This window comes from Ascaphus truei, chromosome 14, assembly GCF_040206685.1.
Source record: "Ascaphus truei isolate aAscTru1 chromosome 14, aAscTru1.hap1, whole genome shotgun sequence".
In the NCBI taxonomy this organism is placed as follows: domain Eukaryota; kingdom Metazoa; phylum Chordata; class Amphibia; order Anura; family Ascaphidae; genus Ascaphus; species Ascaphus truei.
This window is the reverse complement of record NC_134496.1, coordinates 22821835-22840672: the sequence shown is the minus strand read 5'-3', so window position 1 is coordinate 22840672 and position 18838 is coordinate 22821835. Positions and strand designations below refer to the sequence as shown.

Here is an 18838-nt window from a genome sequence, read left to right as displayed (position 1 = left end):
AAACCCAGCGTTTGGTGATGTCCATGCGTTCCAGACTTCAGGCAGTCATTGCCTGCAAAGGATTCTCGACTAAGTATTAAAAAGGAACATTTTATTTATGATTGTGTTCATTTGTCCAATTACTTTTGAGCCCCTGAAATAAGGGGACTGTGTATGAAAATGGTTGCTATTCCTTAACGTTTCATACGATATTTTTGTACAACATGTGGAGGGTGTGGATTAGTGCAGGAGGGGAGAAGAGGACGCTTTTCATCACATTTGTATGACGCTTCTGCCTTGAGAGAAGCTGCCTGCGATCAGCTGAAAACATCCGTTGATAGCACAATAAATGATTATTCTGAAGAAAGTCTGTTGTGTCCATCCTTTAGTGTTTTGCAAGTGCTTACCTGGACCCTTTTTGGGAGGGGGGGTGCTAAAATGAGAGCACCAGCAAGATACGTTTTTGGACTTTGTCGTCCTTTTGTGGCGTGCTCACAATCCCTTTTTTCTTTTGTACACTATAGGCTTTCTATGGCACAGTTATTGGAGACAGCAAGCTTTGTGTATTAGATCTGCTAGGAAGAAGTCACTACATATCGTGGTCTTGGATTTCAGTATGATGGCCCACAGCCATTTAAAGAGTGGGGATACTAATACCTCCTCAGGTTTGTAATACCTTCTGTCTCTCAGAGGCTTATTCACTATAAGCACACTTATTGTCGACTGTGATCCCAAGGAGTCTCCAACAAGAAAGTCCATCATAGATCTACATAGTAGCATGCACAGAGTTGTTGAAATCTCACAGGTCTCTTCTTGTATACCGGCAGAAGATTTGAAAAATATCCCTGAGAGGTTTCCAAATCTCTGTACACGTGATTCTATGTATCTACATTCATAGAAATCTGTAAGTGCCCTCATCGCAATTTATCAAGGTCTTATTCAAAACCATGTGATATTGTAGCTGCGCCTAAGATAGAGTCGCCACATTTAAGTTTTTATAATACAGGACGCCGGAATCCAGTATGAAAGTGTGACGTCATAATGAGGGGTGAATGATTTGCAAACACTTGGAGCTGAACGGTGTCTCCCGTGTGACCGCTATGTTCTTTGGTTTTCTCGTCTCTGCGCTTGGCCGGGCAGGGAGAGACGCACGCTGAACTGATGCATAGCGGGGGGGGGGGGAGGAGGGGTGAAGTAACACCTATAGCGGTGGGGATCATGGTATTATGAGATGACCAGGCAGTGTACTAACTTTATTATTGTAATAATTTAGTGCGGCAACATCTATCAGAAAAGGGAACTATTACTCAAGTAGAAATATATTACGTTTTCATGACTGATTTCATTAGTCATTTTAAGTTCCGGCATTTCACGTCAAGGTGCTAAAATACGGGACAATTATGCGCCCCGACATAACTTTCCCGGGACAACAGGAAAGTCAATGAAATAAAGGACAATATACGGGACCGTCTGGCAACCCTAGCCTAAGATAAGCCTGTTCACATCAATGGACAAACGGTGCACAGAACACACACAATTGTACAAGGGGCGTTGTCATCAGCGCAAAAGTAACAGCAGCAAAATATATTTTCGGTATATTCGTTCATTTGAAGTAGCTACACTGTGCAGGCTAAGCCCCTTCACTACAATGGATGTACTGAGCAAAGCACAGTTACTGTACTTCAGCTACAGTATGTAAGTACGCCCATAGGCTTCCTACCTCAGCATTAGCCAGGGAAACAAATTAATTGACTATTCATTACTGGGAACAGGAGCTGAGCGTCATTGTGCACTTTAAAAATAGCTCTATAACAGTTACATAGTTACATAGATACATAGTTAGTTACATAGTAGATGAGGTTGAAAAAAGACATACGTTCATCAAGTTTAACCTATGTTAAAAAAGTGGCAAATAAGTTTTTTTTTTAATGCACCTAAATCAATAGGGAACAAAGATAATGGTGATCAGGAAGGCAAAGGCTATTTTTAATTGGTTCTCAGAACAATATATTGCAATTTATCCCCATTCTGGGTATGGCGTTATGTGCGCTGTATATGCTCTTCCCCGTTCTGGGCATGACAGTATGTGCACTGTACTATATATTATCTTCCCCATTCAGGGCATGGCAGTATGTGCGATATATACAGTTGTGTGAAAAAGAAAGTACACCCTCTTTGAATTCTATGGTTTTACAAATCAGGACATAATAACAATCATCTGTTCCTTAGCAGCTCTAAAAATTAGGTAAATACACCCTCAAATGAACAACAACACATGACATATTACACCGTGTCATGATTTATTTAACAAAAATAAAGCCAAAATGGAGAAGCTGTGTGTGAAAAACTAAGTACACACATACTGCTTCCATAGGAATTAAGATGCTAAGTAGCAGACAGGTGCTGCTAATCAAATGCCCTTGATTAATTGATCATCAGCAAGTGTGACCACCTTTATAAAAGCCGAATTTTTAGCAGTTTGCTGGTCTGGAGCATTCAGGTGTGTGTTAACAATGCCAAGGAGGAAAGACATCAGCAATAATCTTAGATAAGCAATTGTTGCTGTCCATCAATCTGGGAAGGGTTATAAGGCCATTTCCAAACAATTTTAAGTGCATCATCCTACAGTGAGAAAGATTATTCAAAAGTGGAAAACATTCAAGACAGTTGCCAATCTTCCCAGGAGTGAACGTCCCAGCAAATTCACCCCAAGGTCAGACCGTGCAATGCTCAGAGAAATTGCAAAAAAACAAGAGTTACATCTCAGACTCTACAGGCCTCAGTTAGCATGTTAAATGTTAAAGTTCATGACAGCACAATTAGAAAAAGACTGAACAAGTATGGTTTGTTTGGAAGGGTTGCCAGGAGAAAGCCTCTTCTCTCTAAAACGAACATGGCAGCACGGCTTAGGTTTGCAAAGTTGCATCTTAACAAACCACAAGACTTCTGGAACAATGTCCTTTGTATAGACGAGACCAAAGTGGAGATATTTGGCCATAATGCACAGTGCCACGTTTGGAGAAAACCAAACACAGCATATCAGCACAAACACCTCATACCAACTGTCAAGCACGGTGGTGGAGGGATGATTATTTGGGCTTGTTTTGCAGCCACAGGACATGGGAACCTTGCAGTCATTGAGTCGACCATGAACTCCTCTGTATACCAAAGTATTCTAGAGTCAAATGTGAGGCCATCTGTCCGACAGCTAAAGCTTGGCCGAAATTGGGTCATGCAACAGGACAATGATCCCAAGCACACCAGCAAATCTACAACAGAATGGCTGAAAAAGAAAAAAATCAAGGTGTTGCAATGGCCCAGTTAAACTTCAGACCTCAACCCGATTGAAATGCTGTGGCTGGACCTTAAGAGAGCTGTGCATAAACAAATGCCCACAAACCTCAATGAACTGAAGCAACGTTGTAAAGAAGAGTGGGCCAAAATTCCTCCACAACGATATGAGAGACTGAAAAAGTCATACAGAAAACGATTACGTCAAGTTATTGCTGCTCAAGGTGGTTCTACAAGCTATTGAATCATACGGCATACTTAGTTTTTCACACGTGGCTTCTCCATTTTGGCTTTATTTTTGTTAAACAAATCATGACACAGTGTATGTGTTGTTGTTCATCTGATGTTGTATTTACCTAATTTTAAGACCTACTAAGGAACAGATGATTGTTATTATGTCCTGATATGTAAAACCTTAGAATTCAAAGAGGGTGTACTTTCTTTTTCACACAACTGTATTCTCTTCCCCGTTCTGGGCATGGCAGTATGTGCGCTGTATATTCTCTTCCCCGTTCTGGGCATGGCAATATGTGCACTGTATATTCTCTTCCCCGTTCTGGGCATGGCAATATGTGCGCTGTATATTCTCTTCCCCCTTCTGGGCATGGCAATATGTGTGCTGTATATTCTCTTCCCCCTTCTGGGCATGGCAATATGTGTGCTGTATATTCTCTTCTCCCTTCTGGGCATGGCAATATGTGCGCTGTATATTCTCATCCCCCTTCTGGGCAAGGCAATACTGTATGTGCACTGTATATTCTCTTCCCCGTTCTGGGCATGGCAATATGTTTGCTGTATATTCTCTTCCCCCTTCTGGGCATGGAAATATGTGTGCTACTTCATCATCTTAATTGGAAACGGAACACCATTTCTTCAAACTGCTTATAAAGGTTTTGACATTTTTATTTTCAGATTTAGTCATTACGTTGGGAAGCGGAAGACAGTTTATAGTCCTAAAAGGGTCATTCTGATTTACAGTTGTATGAGCATTTGCCATTTAATGAAAAAGTATCTATAACACCAATATCATTTCCCCTTCTTGAAACTTACCTGATTTACGGTGTCTTCTTTCAGGTCCTGATCTGGGTCTACACCCACCCTGTTAAGAGACAAAGAGTTCAGGATGTTACAATACTGTAACAGAATTAGGTTCTCACATTCTTTACAAAATGTTATTTCTAGGTCAGCTATCAGGGATTACACCTTCCAACTGTTTTGTACCACTGCCAGCATTTAGTAAATAAGCCCCACAGTGATTAATATTGAAACTAATATGGACAAGATCGAAGGAGAGACCTGTCACGGATGTCATGTAAACTTCTAAAATATGTAGTTTAGGGTTATTAAGAATAGCCATATTTGTTTTAGGAATGACCAAACATGTTCTGCGATTGACATTGGCAACATATAGACAAAGTGTAATGATGTTAGTAACAAAAAGTGATGATACGTAAAAGTGTTTTTCAGCACTGTCCTTATTGAACTGTGACCAACCCATGTTTTGTGGCTAACCAACCAACACTGTATTGATATGTAAACTACGCAAGCTCTTTGTCCAATTGTCATTCCTAAAACCAGGTGTGGTTGGAGTTCTTGGAGTAGAGGGTTGAAAACATCTGGTTTAGAATATAATCCATGCTATGTTAGCAGCTGTACGTGCTATGGTACACGGATTGTGTTCTTTGGCTTTGAGTAATGTCTAAAAATGTTTTATAGCGAAAATAAAAAATAGAGTCCATTGAGCACTTGCTAAAGGGCCCTGAAGTGGATAATTCTGGTTGGTATTTTACAGTAATACGCTCAGGCTCTCATGAAATAGTTTAACTTTAATTATCCTGTAGTAATGGACCATTTTTTTATGACCTAGACATCCTGAACATATTATTCTTGATAAATGTCAAGAGGTTCTCTAGGCGAACAATGATTTGTATGTTCCACATGGTTTTCAAGACCTTGCTGACCAATAAGGTACCTCTGATAGCAGTAATAGCTCTGCATTCACATCAAACACACGTATCCATTCTTAGGTATAGAAGGAACATTTCTTCCAGTTCCTCTTCCTTTACCTACGTCTTGTTTATCTGTTTATTAACTATGGAATGCCAACATGAGATTGCTGTGTCTATTCACAAAGACTAAACATCTGTTGCAAAGCAAATGCCAAATGTAATAGAGTTTGTTATTGAAGTTGCATATGATCTCGGATGGCATTCAAAGGATAACAGCCATACTGTATTTACTTAGCTCTCTTCTGCCCCAAGATACCTTCCAGCACTGGACCCAATGGGCTGTAAGGTAGTCCCCAGAGCCAGATGGAGTTTTATGGCAGAAGAGTTAGAAAATAGCTTTCAAAAAACCAACCTTTTCAAAACAACCTGACAATCCGATTGTCTTTCTTAACAAAACATAATAATACTTACCCACATCAATAGTTTTGGCTGTTAAGAGGGATTTTCCTTCTATCTTAAATAGGGGATTTCTTGTCAATCAAGTGTTTATGAAACCTCTAGCCAAACTCTAGCCCTGTTGAAGGGTCAATAAATAGAAGGGTGGTGCTAGGGAGTAGCTAGAGGACCCCTTCCATATACTGTATCAGCTTTTCATAGATACATGGATACTAACCTTAAGAACATATTTAAATTACTTATATCGGTCCGATTTATGTAAAAATAAAATGCTGTCCATCGTGTAGTAGACCTTATTCCATCTTACTGCCATTGAGTAATTTTGGCCTGTGTGGGGACTGCACCTTTAAAGCATAAAATATAGCCACATTGATGTCAACAGAAGAGAAGGACCACTTGACCCAACCAGTCTGCCAACTAAGTACCAGATATACTAAGCTCCATAACATCAGGGCAAATAATGTGACTTTATTTAAAACAGGAGTGGACATTATTTTCCCTTAGTTAACATGTTATTCACTGATCTTATTATATGTAAAGATATCGGCGATACATAACCTCATTGGCGTTGCCCAACACCACAATATTTCAGGATATCACTACATTATCTCCAAATAACGTGATGTTACTGAAGTCTTGGTGTTAATCCCATCCAGACCCTGAAATAGTGGTTGGATGGGAGAGACTACTAAACTCAGATGGATAAAAGTTTGTGACATTAACTTTTGTCATCTTTTTAATATACGAACCCCATAGTAGCCACGGTGGCTATTTAGTCATGGTGAACCCATGACTAGCTGGCCACCGGGACTACCAAGGGTTTAATATTTTATAAACTATTCTTGGTATTTATAATCCTCTCAAAGGCCTCTTTCAGGGTCTGGATCAGAGTAACTGTTCTGTAACTGTTCACAGTCCCAAGGTTCAACAAAGTATCCGGCCGCTCCTCCTTTTCTTACCGTGCACCTCACACCTGGAACAATCTACCGGAGACTCTCACATCCGCCACCAATCTAAATTCTTTAAAGACTTCAGCTGTCTCACATTTTAATCTGGTCTGTAACTGTTACATACGCCTATAACATATTATTAAGTGTTAATGCAATGTCTTTATATATAATGTATGACCCTGTTCACTTAATGTAACTACAGTATGTATTTGTCATCATAACTCTGTGCCCAGGACATATGTGAAAACGAGAGGTAACGCCTGGTAAAACATTATATAAATCAATAAATAAATAACGCCAGGTAGAGGTATGACTAAATAATGTTAAAAGTTAATACCCAGCATTAACTTTAACGGGGCTCAGTAAATATGGTAGGCTTATTATTTAGGCTCATTTACACTAATGGCCGTTCTAAATACTACGTTATCATTAACAATTAACTTATGTTAACGCCACATTAACAGACTAACAGATCTGAGTGAATCTAGCCCTAAGTAAGCTTGCCTTTACATCTTGATCATGTGCTTAATAATAAAGCTTATGCCTGTGAGTGTGGGGGAAGCCATAGGCCCCCTCCTAAAGTTACTTTAAACACCACCCTACCCCGTCCTCAGTCCGTTCGTTAGTGACCACTACCCTCCCCTTATTTCTGGGGGCTTTATGATATCAGCTGAAAATCCCCACTGGGAACTACCAGAATTGCCGTGTTCAGACTATATAGAATTACCCCATAAATCCTCCCAGGCTAGGCTCTATTTTCCAGCCAAACCCATTTAATCGCCAAGCCTAAAGCCTCTTCATATACTTCATATCCTAAATAAAACCCCATGTATTCATGTCCCTGAATGCAAATTGCCTGAATTCTTGTCCTCTTAGAAGAAAAGTATAATGTAAATATATACGTAACAATGATCTTATAGGCAGTCTACACGTCACAATATGCTGCTCTTCTTGTTCTTGAACATCTGACAAAAAGTAGAACAAAGAGCTGCCAGGCTGCGACACTGGCGATGTGGTTTATGATACTATTACGTTCTATGTATGATAGACATCACTGTGATTACACAGAACTTTTAACTCTTCAAAGATGACAAGATTAGACGGACACAAGTAGGGTGGATGTGATACCTTTAAAGCAACAATCCAGGTTTCTTTATTTTATTACTGGTTTGAAGCAGGGGGTCTCCATAGCTGAACTGTGTTAATTTTCAGCTTTGGGGACCCCGTGCTTCCAGGGATACTCACCTCCGTAGGGGGCCTGGTATTTCTGTAGGCAGGGAATTTGTGCGCCTAACATAATGGTGGCATTTATATGGCCCACGTGACAGGAAGTCATTATATCATACAGTGCGACTTCCTATTAGCCCATGTGACAAGGACCTTTAAACTTGCGATACTGCCGCCCCCCACCCCTCATACAGAGGTAAGTTTCTCAGCAAGCAGGGGTTCCCTGGAGCTGAAATCAACACGGGTTCAGCTCATGAGACCCCCTGCTTTAATCCTGTAATAAAAAATGTCAATGCACCCTCTACAGATAACAGGAAAATACCATGTAATTAAATGATCTAGCAGCATAGATATGTCCAACTCTGGTAATAAGATCACTGCTAAGGAACCGCAGTCTGAAATGAAAACTTTACATTAAAATTACACTCTTTTTAAAACGTTCCCTTTTACTGTAACTATAGGGTCCCTGTTAAAGGCAGCACCATACTGTAAATAACACCACAGGATGGGATTGCTGGACAGCAGGAAGATGCAGAACACTGAACATGACCGCACTCGGAGGATGGGCATTACTTGATAGGATTTAGCCTGGTTATGTAATTGATCTTTAAACCTTTCTTGATATATTCAACACACAAAGGTATTACTTTACACGAAAACATTTGGATACAAGTTTTTCTTAATTGAGGTGTAGATTTAAATATACTTATGTTATACGATCTGCAACTGGAAGAGCTGATGAGTTGATTTGGTGACCCTTCCAGTCATTGTATAGTAAATCTCCGGCTCATATTATTTCTGTTCTGCGTATTCTATTCAGAATAAGTCTTCCTGTCAACTAGTTTGATTCTTCTTCTCTTGGTCTCCATTTGTGTGGCAGATTAGGCTTTCTATACTGCATTACCGATGGGTGTAAATGGGAAGATAGACAACCTGACCCTATGATTAAGCATCATGATGCCTCGTCATCTTCAGGATATCTTCGCATCCATCTCCATCTGTTTACCTTCAAGATTAATTGATTTCCTTTCATTTCTTTTGCACTACAAAAGTTCCCCAACTTCTTCCATGCAGACTTATCTGCAGATGAGTGGGCTTTAGCTCCGGATTCCATATCCCCTTAGCTGCTGACATTTCTTCAATTACACCTCGGACGTCACAAGAACATTATCCATCAAGAGAAAGCCTTCGGCTACTTGTTATGTATTGGTACTGGCATATAAAAGATGAGTAGAATAGAAATAGTTTGTGAGGTTGATTGTTAACTAAAATAGCACATTTATGCTCCACACAATGGAGAATACTACGTTTTACAGTATTAAAGGCGCGTTACTCTCTACTCTCCAACGTCCCATCATATGATGCTATTATTACATTCGTATTACCTTAATAAGCCTCTGTCCAGTTTGACTGTAAAAGGCCAATGGGATCCAATACTTATGAGGAGACCATGCAGTGTACATTACATTTCAAACTCGGTCAGCAGATGACATAATAACGGAGAGAAGCTGTATGATGTCACCTAACGTGTCACAATGGAGCAGGGTTTATAATGCAGGCCCTATGATTTATAATGACCCTATGATTAAGGGTCAGGGAAGAGTATACATGTTAACCATTACTTACCCAAATATTAACAAAGTATTAATTTTGTGTTTTTTTTTTTTTTTTTTAAGAAGAGGAATGAAAGAGAGTGTATTTTGGGAACAAAAACCACACTTCACAATCAGTTCCTGATTATGTAGTGCTGCTGCTTTAAACAGATTTAAAAAAAAAACTCTGCATGACTATTTCAACATCACCCCCTCAACACCTCATTTATGATGAGTTCCTTGTGACCCAGAAAGATCAGCCTCCTTAGGTAGAATTAATCTAGTTCCTCTGCAGTACTTTGCCAACGGGCTGCAGGTTGTGACTGATTATGTGTAAAAAGCTTGTGATGGGTTTATTATTGACATTGCCGGGAAAATACAACTCATTTTGTGTGTTAATTTAAAACCGGCGGTTCTTGATGTGAAAAGCTATTGATTTAGACAAGTATGAGAAGTCCCAATTGCTGCCTGAATTTAAGTCTGTATGCCTTTCCTTTCTCATGTGGGATTTGACACCCCTAGCTTGTTCATGTTTCTGCTGGCAGCACGGGCTTGGGTGTTTCCGCTTGATGTTTCAACCGTTTGCAATTTTCAACACTCTCTTTATTCTCTTATGATTAAAAATTATTCGGTAACGACTGCAAAGCATGTATATTTTGTCATTGTCAAATCGGCCTTATGGAAAAACCACCAGGAAAATTTTGCCACCCTGGAAACATTGTAATTGAAATAGATTCAAAGATAATTCACGGATAATTGCCCAAATGTATCTAGTAAATAGTTGTGAAAACACACACACACCTCTCCTGCCCATTTTTTTTAAGCATGTTTTTGTATAGCGCTGTTAGTTTTACGTAGCGCTTTACAGAGACATTTTGCAGACACAGGTCCCTGCCCCGTGGAGCTTACAATCTATGTTTTTTGGTGCCTGAGGCACAGGGAGATAAAGTGACTTACCCAAGGTCACAAGGAGCCGACACCGGGAATTGAACCAGGCTCCTTCAAACTGTCCGTGACAGTCAGTGTCTTTACTCACTGAGCCACTCCCTCTCCCATGTTGCTTCCTCCTCTGCTTGGCCACACCACAAAGGCTCCTGACATCTCCTCCTGATTGGCTGCATTAAACAGCAGCAGCGAATTAGGATACAGCAAACAGTCCTGCTCTGGGAGAACAGAGAAATCCTCCCCTCCCCCCTCACGGAACCCTAGGATGCCGCGGAACCCTGGTTGGGAAACCCTGCTATAGAGAATTATTATGAGTGGTGAGAACAAGGATCTTGGTTGTAACAGAAAATGCAGAATTGAACAGTTCTCAAAGGTTCTCTTCCTGATATTCTAGGTTGAGAAACACTTTTTTCCCGTAAATTTCACCATTCAATAAACGTTCATATTCTTTGCCCAGAGATCCTAACATTTCTTGGTTAGCAATCCAACCTTTTCTGCAGGTAACATTCAGATTTTGGCAATAACATTAATAGCTCACATTTGTTTCCATGGAAATTAATGATTTTTGCTACCAAACTATTCAATTCATGTAATATGTAGTGGAATATATATATTATTCAGGGGGTGCGGATTGTTTTTAAAGGATCTAACATAGATTTGAAGAAGATGACTCTGGAGCTGAACCCCAGCAAGTTCAGCTTCGGGGGCCCCATGCTTCCAATGATAGACCTCCAAAGGATGTGCAGGTATCTCAGAAAAGTTTAAAGCTCCCGCATCACGCAGGCTAAAAAAGCTGTGTGTGCTTTGCACGCGCATAGTAAGTGAAACTTCTTTGACTTTTGTCACAGAAATTGTATTTGTGTTTGTGATGTTTTAATTAAAAATCAAAATACAATTTCATTGACAAAACGCAAATAAATTTGACTTATAACGCGCGGGCTCGGCACACATCCCCTGTATTAGCTATTTGCACTAAGTGTGAATTCCTTGTGTGTATGTGTGTCAATCAGTGTGTGTGTGTTTGTGTATATATATATATATATATGTGTGTGTCAGTCAGTGTGTGTGTGTATGTATGTCAGTGAGTGTGTGTGTGTGTGTGTCAGTCAGTATGTGTGTGTGTGTGTGTGTGTGTCAGTCAGTGTGTGTGTGTCAGTCAGTGTGTGTGTGTCAGTCAGTCAGTGTGTGTGTGTGTGTGTCAGTCAGTGTGTGTGTGTGTGTGTGTGTGTGTGTGTGTGTCAGTCAGTGTATGTGTGTCAGTCAGTGTATGTGTGTCAGTCAGTGTATGTGTGTCAGTCAGTGTATGTGTGTCAGTCAGTGTGTGTGTGTCAGTCAATGTGTGTGTGTGTCAGTCAGTGTGTGTGTGTATGTGTGTCAGTGTGTGTATGTGTGTCAGTCAGTGTGTGTGTGTATGTGTGTCAGTCTGTGTGTCAGTCTGTGTGTGTGTATGTGTGTCAGTCAGTGTGTGTGTGTGTGTGTGTCAGTCAGTGTGTGTGTATGTGTGTCAGTCCGTGTATTGGTGTCAGTCAGTGTATGTGTGTCAGTGTGTATGTGTGTCAGTGTGTGTGTGTGTGTATGTGTGTGTGTGTGTGTGTCAGTCTGTGTGTGTGTGTGTATGTGTCTGTGTGTCAGTGTGTGTGTATGTGTGTCAGTCAGTGTGTATGTGTGTCAGTCTGTGTGTGTGTGTGTGTGTGTGTGTCAGTCAGTGTGTGTGTATGTGTGTCAGTGTGTGTATGTGTGTCAGTCAGTTTATGTGTGTATGTGTGTCAGTCCGTGTATTGGTGTCAGTCAGTGTATGTGTGTCAGTGTGTGTGTGTGTCAGTGTGTGTGTGTGTGTGTGTGTGTGTGTGTGTATGTATATGTGTGTCAGTGTGTATGTGTGTGTGTGTATGTGTGTCAGTCAGTGTGTCAGTCAGTGTGTATGTGTGTCAGTCTGTGTGTGTGTGTGTGTGTGTGTGTGTGTGTGTGTGTGTGTATGTGTCAGTCAGTGTGTGTGTGTGTGTGTGTGTGTGTGTCTGTCAGTCAGTCAGTGTGTATGTGTGTCAGTCTGTCAGTGTATGTGTGGTGTGTATGTCTCTGTCTGTGTCCTGCCCCCCCCCCGGAGGTACACGACCGCGGAGCAGCCCCCCTTCTCTACCCCCGGTAGAGCTGCGTGTCCTGCTGCAGCCAGCTCCCCGGCGGAGGTATGGGGCCACAAGGGGCTTACAGAACGGTAATGCGCGTGGGGCGCTCTTCCTCCCCCTCTCACCCCCGATGGTGCTGTGGGGGACGCATTCCCTTGCACAGCAAACACCAACAGCTCTTCTGCCGCCATCACTGCTGCGCATGCGCAGCATGGGAGCGGCAATGGCGGACGTTCAATCGCCCCCGATGGCAGCACAATTGCGCAGCACGCAGACCCCGCAGCCATTGGTGTTGCCTTCCTCCGGCAGCCGGGTCAGCGGCCTCCAGCCCCCCGGGGAGCCGCTGCAGCAATGCATCTGGGGGGAATGGCGGCACGCATGTGCTGGAGCGGCCGGGGCTGAGGGGAGGGGTTAGTTAGCCATCACAACAGCGCATGCGCGGCATGGCAGCGGGCAGCAAGTGGGGAACGGCGGCCGTTAGGAGCGGCGCCGGCGGCTATCGCCGCCGCCGCCGCATACAGTATGTCAGCGGCCGTGTGGGGGGTGCGGCGGCCATCAGGAGCGGCAGGGATGTCAGTGTTGGGGTCGGGCTGAGCCAGAACACAGCCCGGCCTCAACTGCCAGCACTGACGTCACATCCGTTTCATTTCTGTCTCCACAATCCATTTTTGCCACAGATCGAATGAGGTGCCACTAAAGAAGTTTCACTTCAATAAGAAGCCGAACCTGATGAGGTCACGGCTTCCTATTGGCCCACAGGGTGCAGGAGCTTTGAAACTCTGCTATTATGTGAACCCTGCTAGCCGAGCATAGCGGCTACCGGCGCCCCCTACAGAGGTAAGTATCTCTGGCATCAGGGGGACCCCGGAGCTGAAATTAATGGGGTCCAGCTACGAAGACCCCCTGCTCCAATCCAATGTTAAAAAATAAAAATGTACACAAAAAAAGAAATCTCCCGCTTAGATTGACACTTTAAAGCAGTTTGTGTCTGGAGAATTCCAGCATGTTTTATTAACCAATTTGTGACCTTTCTCTATGCTTTTGAAGCTTCCAGCATTAAATAAACCTACTGCTCAAAGTAAACTACAAGGACTCTTATTATTGAATTTAAAACAGGAGAGCTGATCCATTGTTTGACTGTCTTCAAACGTATATGCTGAGCGGGGGAGGCACAGGATCAGAGAACAACTGACAACAACGAGCAAACCTTTATGAGGAGACAATTGGTGAGTGCCAGCTCTTTTTTCTTTGATCTATACAGTACGATATTACAAAGATTCCCTGCCAGCGAGGACAGCACTGCATTAATCGGCAATGCTTCCTAATGCTCTCCGTGAAGCCTTATATAAAAAGCCTGAGTTATTGCTCATTAGTGAGCTGCTGGCTCTATAGAGTGATTTGGAAAACCACAAATCTGGCATTTAAATAACCTGCCTGGTGACTTCTTCATCTAACTCTGTATCATGAAATGAATCACACAGCACAGGTTCTAGGCAAATTCCTTTGGCTGGACTTAGAGGGACTGTAAAGATGTGCGTAGAGGGTAAAACACCGGAAACATTTTTAGGGGAAAATAAACGTAGGCTTTATTAGCCAGCAGATATAAACAGAAAACAGCTTCATATCAGTAAACAAAGTTAGAGCAGAAAATAACCAGGCCTAACCCCATGTAGGGGACTGACTAACATTCAGCAGTCCCTATCTGACGGCTGGAAGGCTAGGCCTCTTACCAACCTTTGACACAAGTTCAAAGAGAGGTACTTGTAGGCAGGGTGCTCTCCACGTCAGTCCAGGGTCTGTGGTGGTGATCACTCTGGTGGGTTACATGGACCGATGCTATCTGGAACAGAGTCTCTCTTCCCCTAAGATCTCTCTGGCAGCACAGACTCTCACTGTGCTACAGGTCCCTAGCAGTCTTTTATGTATGCTTTATGAGCCAGGTGGAGACTGGTCAATTAACCAGCTCCCTGCTGGACTCATCAGCTAAAGACAGGCTTTATTTTTGAAGCATCTCAGACATGGGAAAACCCTGTCACAGGGACACTGAAAGGCTTCCTATATGCTTGACTGGAAAACAATTAATGTAAACATCTGTCAAGTGGTTCTATTGTTTTGATATATTCTAAGGCCGAGTCCATAGAAGGACAGGCCGCGCTGAGCCGTGCGGACGCTCAGCGCTGAGCCCCTGCATCCTCAATGAGGATGCCTTGAGAGGGGGCTCACGCGAGCGTCCGCAGGCGTGCTGAGGCTTTGGAATTTTCAGCCGACAGCCAAGCTGTTTTTCAGCGCACTGTCGGCTGAAACGATCCAATCAGCCTGAAGCAGCGTCAACGTCATGGCGCCGTGATGTCGGCGCCGTGACATTGACGTCAGTGCGTCGCGGGAGATTGGCCCTGCGACATCACTGCCCCGCCTCCAACCACCTCCCCCCGGCTCCCTTCGCGCACGCTGGCTCGCCTGCAAGTCCATGGAATCGCGCAGATTTCAGCAGGCGAGCCTCAGCGTCAGCGCAGCTCGGAACTCCTCACCCCTCTATGGCCCCAGCCTAACACATTTAGATTCAGTAATTCCACATTAGTTTTGCATCAATTCAGGGCTCTTTAACCTTTGACATGTGATGTCGGGCCTACTGGAAATGAAGGCGTCGGGGTGTGACCTACAGCTATTTTATCTTGCTCTCCCCCTCCCTAAATGACTCCAGACATGCCCCCTAATGTCAACCTGCATGGTCTGGCCGTAGTTAAAAGAACTACAGCCATACCGTACAAGTTGGCATTGGAGAACTAAATGGTATTTATAGAACAGATGCAATTCCTTCCTAAATGGAAACATGATGCCCAATGAAATTACATTTGTGAAGTGCAAAGAATACATTTCCAATTTCACAAGGTGCAATTGGAGCAGACATAACGACACACTTAAAGCTGCCTTGTAGCATCAGACTTGCGTCGTGTACAACATAACTAGGTTTGATAACCGTTCTCCCTCCATTGATTTGCCTTTTTTACATGTACTGTACAAAGGGGTTTAGAGTGGAGATCACACACTTGAAAAAATTGGGGGTTATTCATTGACCTGCGGCAGTGGTGACCGGGGCTTCATCGCAAGAAAACTCCCACTGACATGAATGGGAGTTTTAGTGCGAAAGTACCTGGACCTGCCCCATTGCAGTACAGTGATTTAACCCCATTGACTGAATCCGATAATGGGCAAGCATTCTGTCTTGCAACACTTGACTTTCGTTTTGGACTCAGCTGCCACCTTGAAGTCCTAGGTCGGCAGATTCATACATACATGTAGTAGTGACCAGTCCTTTTCGATGTTGGGATAAAGTTACATGCAGAAGTGTTAGGCTTTAAACAGTTTGAGGTTGATGATTGATCAAAAAACAAAATATAAAGCATAAAAAAAAAAAAAAAAAACAACTCTACAGGCAAGGTTCATATTACCCAAAATCAACTTTACTACCTGCATAGCCAGAATTCGTTCATCCTACATTTTACTGCACTTCCAAACACAAATAACCAGTCCAAAAACTCTTGGGTTTACTAAACCATGAGTGAAAGGGAATGAAGTCAGGGGTGCTCAACCCCAGTCCTCTAGACCCCCCCCCCCACCCCCAGCAGGTCAGGTTTTGAGGATATCCCTGTTAGCACAGGTAGCTCAATCAGTCCCTGCTTCAGCATAGATGGCTCAATCAGTCCCAGGTTCAGCACAGATAGCTCAACCAGTCCCAGGTTCAAATAAAAGCAGGGATATCCTGAAAAGCTGACCTGTTTGGGGATCCTGAGAACGGGTGTTGAGCACCCATGAATTAAGTGTATGTTTTGTACTCTATTTTGGAATCACATTTAAAAACCTGGAACATATCTCCTGATATCCTCCCCACCCAACCGAGCTGAACTATTAAGTAGAGAAATAATACTTCAAATCATTTGAAGTAAATGCTTATAAACATTTTTAATCATTTATGAACCATTCTCAAATGTTGTTTTTAACACATTGCAGGTCTTCAGCATTGTAGGAGTTAAACATCCCTGCAAACCAGATTTTTTGTTTCTTATTGGTGCATGAGCTACTCTGGGACTTATTATCATCAATCACCATATTATAATCAGCACAGAACCACGGAACTGTATTATTACATGAAAAAAATGTTTCACACTGCTTATCAATCATTACAATATGCAACAGTTCGATTTATATCCTTAATGAGCTGACAGTAGCAGAGACATATGTGTTTCTACTCCCAAAGTACCAACCTTTGGGTTACATCCAATAATAAATCCAGCAGGCTTGTAACTGCGTTTGATCACACCATTTTACTGGTAGGCTAAACACCTATACTACTCGTCAGTCTATCATTATAATTCTGGTCCTTACCAAGGAGAAATAAATACATCACTGCTGTAGCTAAAATTATATTCTATGAATCACTACAGCTTTCTATTAGACAGAATCATGTTCTTTGGAATGGTTTTATCCATCCAAGGACAGGATGGAAGACCATTTATTGTATAAGGATTTAACACTTGCGGATGTCTATTTTAAGCCAAGTCACATACTCTTAAGAAATATTCCTTAAGAAATCTTATTAAATACTCACTGAACGATGAAAGAGGTAATGCGTCCTGTCGACATAGATATATTTAGGTGCATAAAACAACGTTCCAGCTTTCAAATAAACATTCTAGTATGGTTTTATATCTACAATGATATGGTGAATATCATGCATGCTAAGTGCGCATTTTCCGCACGGTGTGCATTGGACCTTCACATTAAGATATTAATGGGCCACTACAGTTATGTCTGTGCAAATTCAGAGAATTCTTCACCGATTTTGGTTATTATGGTTGATTGCAGCTGCTGACATTTACAAAACCATGTATGTGTTGAGCAGTCAGGTATATTGTCACACATACGCGCCCGCGCGGCAGGTTCTACTTCTAGCTCGAAGGTCGATGTATGGCCTTGGAATATAATGACTTGTATCCTGTGTATAGCAAGTTTTCCGCATCTTTTCCCTATTCTGGTCTCCTTGCTGTCAGCCTGTGAGCAAATCTGTAGCCAGGCCAAGGGCCGGCATTATAAACCCTGCTCCATTGTGACACGTTAGGTGACATCATACAGCTTCTCTCCGTTATTATGTCATCTGCTCACCGAGTTTGAAATGTAATGTACACTGCATGGTCTCCTCATAAGTATTGGATTCCATTGGCCTTTTACAGTCAATCTGGACAGAGGCTTGTTAAGGTAATACGAATGTAATAATAACAGCATCATATGATGGGGCGTTGGAGAGTAGAGAGCAACGCGCCTTTAATACTGTAAAACGTAGTATTCTCCATTGTGTGGAGCATAAATGTGCTATAGTATTTTAATCAACCTCACCAACTACTTCTATTCTACTCATCTTTTATATGCCACTACCAATACATAACACGTAGCCGAAGGCTTTCTCTTGATGGATAATGTTCTTGTGACGTCCGAGGTGTAATTGAAGAAATGTCAGCAGCTAAGGGGATATGGAATCCGGAGCTAAAACTCACTCATCTGCAGATAAGTCTGCATGGAAGAAGTTGGGGAACTTTTGTAGTGTAAAAAGAAATCAATTAATCTTGAAGGTAAACAGATGGAGATGGATGCGAAGAAATCCGGAAGATGACGAGGCATCATGATGCTAGTTCAATGCCTTGATGAATTGCCACGAGGAATTAATGGGATTAAGAAATCTTCTAAATGAATCCCTTGATAGTATACCTCAAACGTACCAGGCTGGGATCTTAGCCAAATAGCACTCGCGTATCATATTACAAGTGGTACAGGTATTATTTAAGTATGAAGTGGCACACAGTAGATGTAACGTGTGGTTCCACAACTTCAATTCCATGTTGCTGGTTCCGTGGCCACCACACCACAAGACTGTACAATGCTTGCGTTTTAGCCGTCACTGCTGCGTTTGAAAAATGATCATTTCTAAATCATTTTTCTGTTCTGTTTTATTAAGGAGCATCTCACATTTTGCACGCACTCACGTTGCTTTAAACAGGGCCATATTTACTTAATGATATTAAGCTGTGGGGCAAATGAATGGAGAGAAAGGTGCCTTCCAGCTCCGCGCTGTTTAGTAGATATGGACTTACATTTGTTCAGTATTACGGCTTTGCAGCCTTCATGAAAAAAAACTTATTTTTCCCCCTCATTTACTGCATTTGGTCGTCTTTGGAGAATGATGTATCACAAACAAATCTGGGGTGCTGTCATTTTTGGGGGTTTACGCTCGTCTCGGGGTGTTCTCAGCCTTTTCGGCTTTCTCTTTAAATGAT

The 18838-nt window shown here is 42.3% G+C and overlaps 1 protein-coding gene across 1 annotated transcript in view; it reads right to left on the bottom strand.

The window, feature by feature from the left end:
- LOC142465799 (sodium/hydrogen exchanger 9-like) overlaps window positions 1-18838 on the bottom strand; it is a 429942-nt gene that overhangs the window by 132676 nt on the left and 278428 nt on the right. Inside the window, exon 9 of the mRNA XM_075570088.1 lies at window positions 4321-4369. Within this exon, the coding sequence (XP_075426203.1) occupies window positions 4321-4369 (49 nt within the window). The remainder of the gene's footprint in view (window positions 1-4320; window positions 4370-18838) is intronic.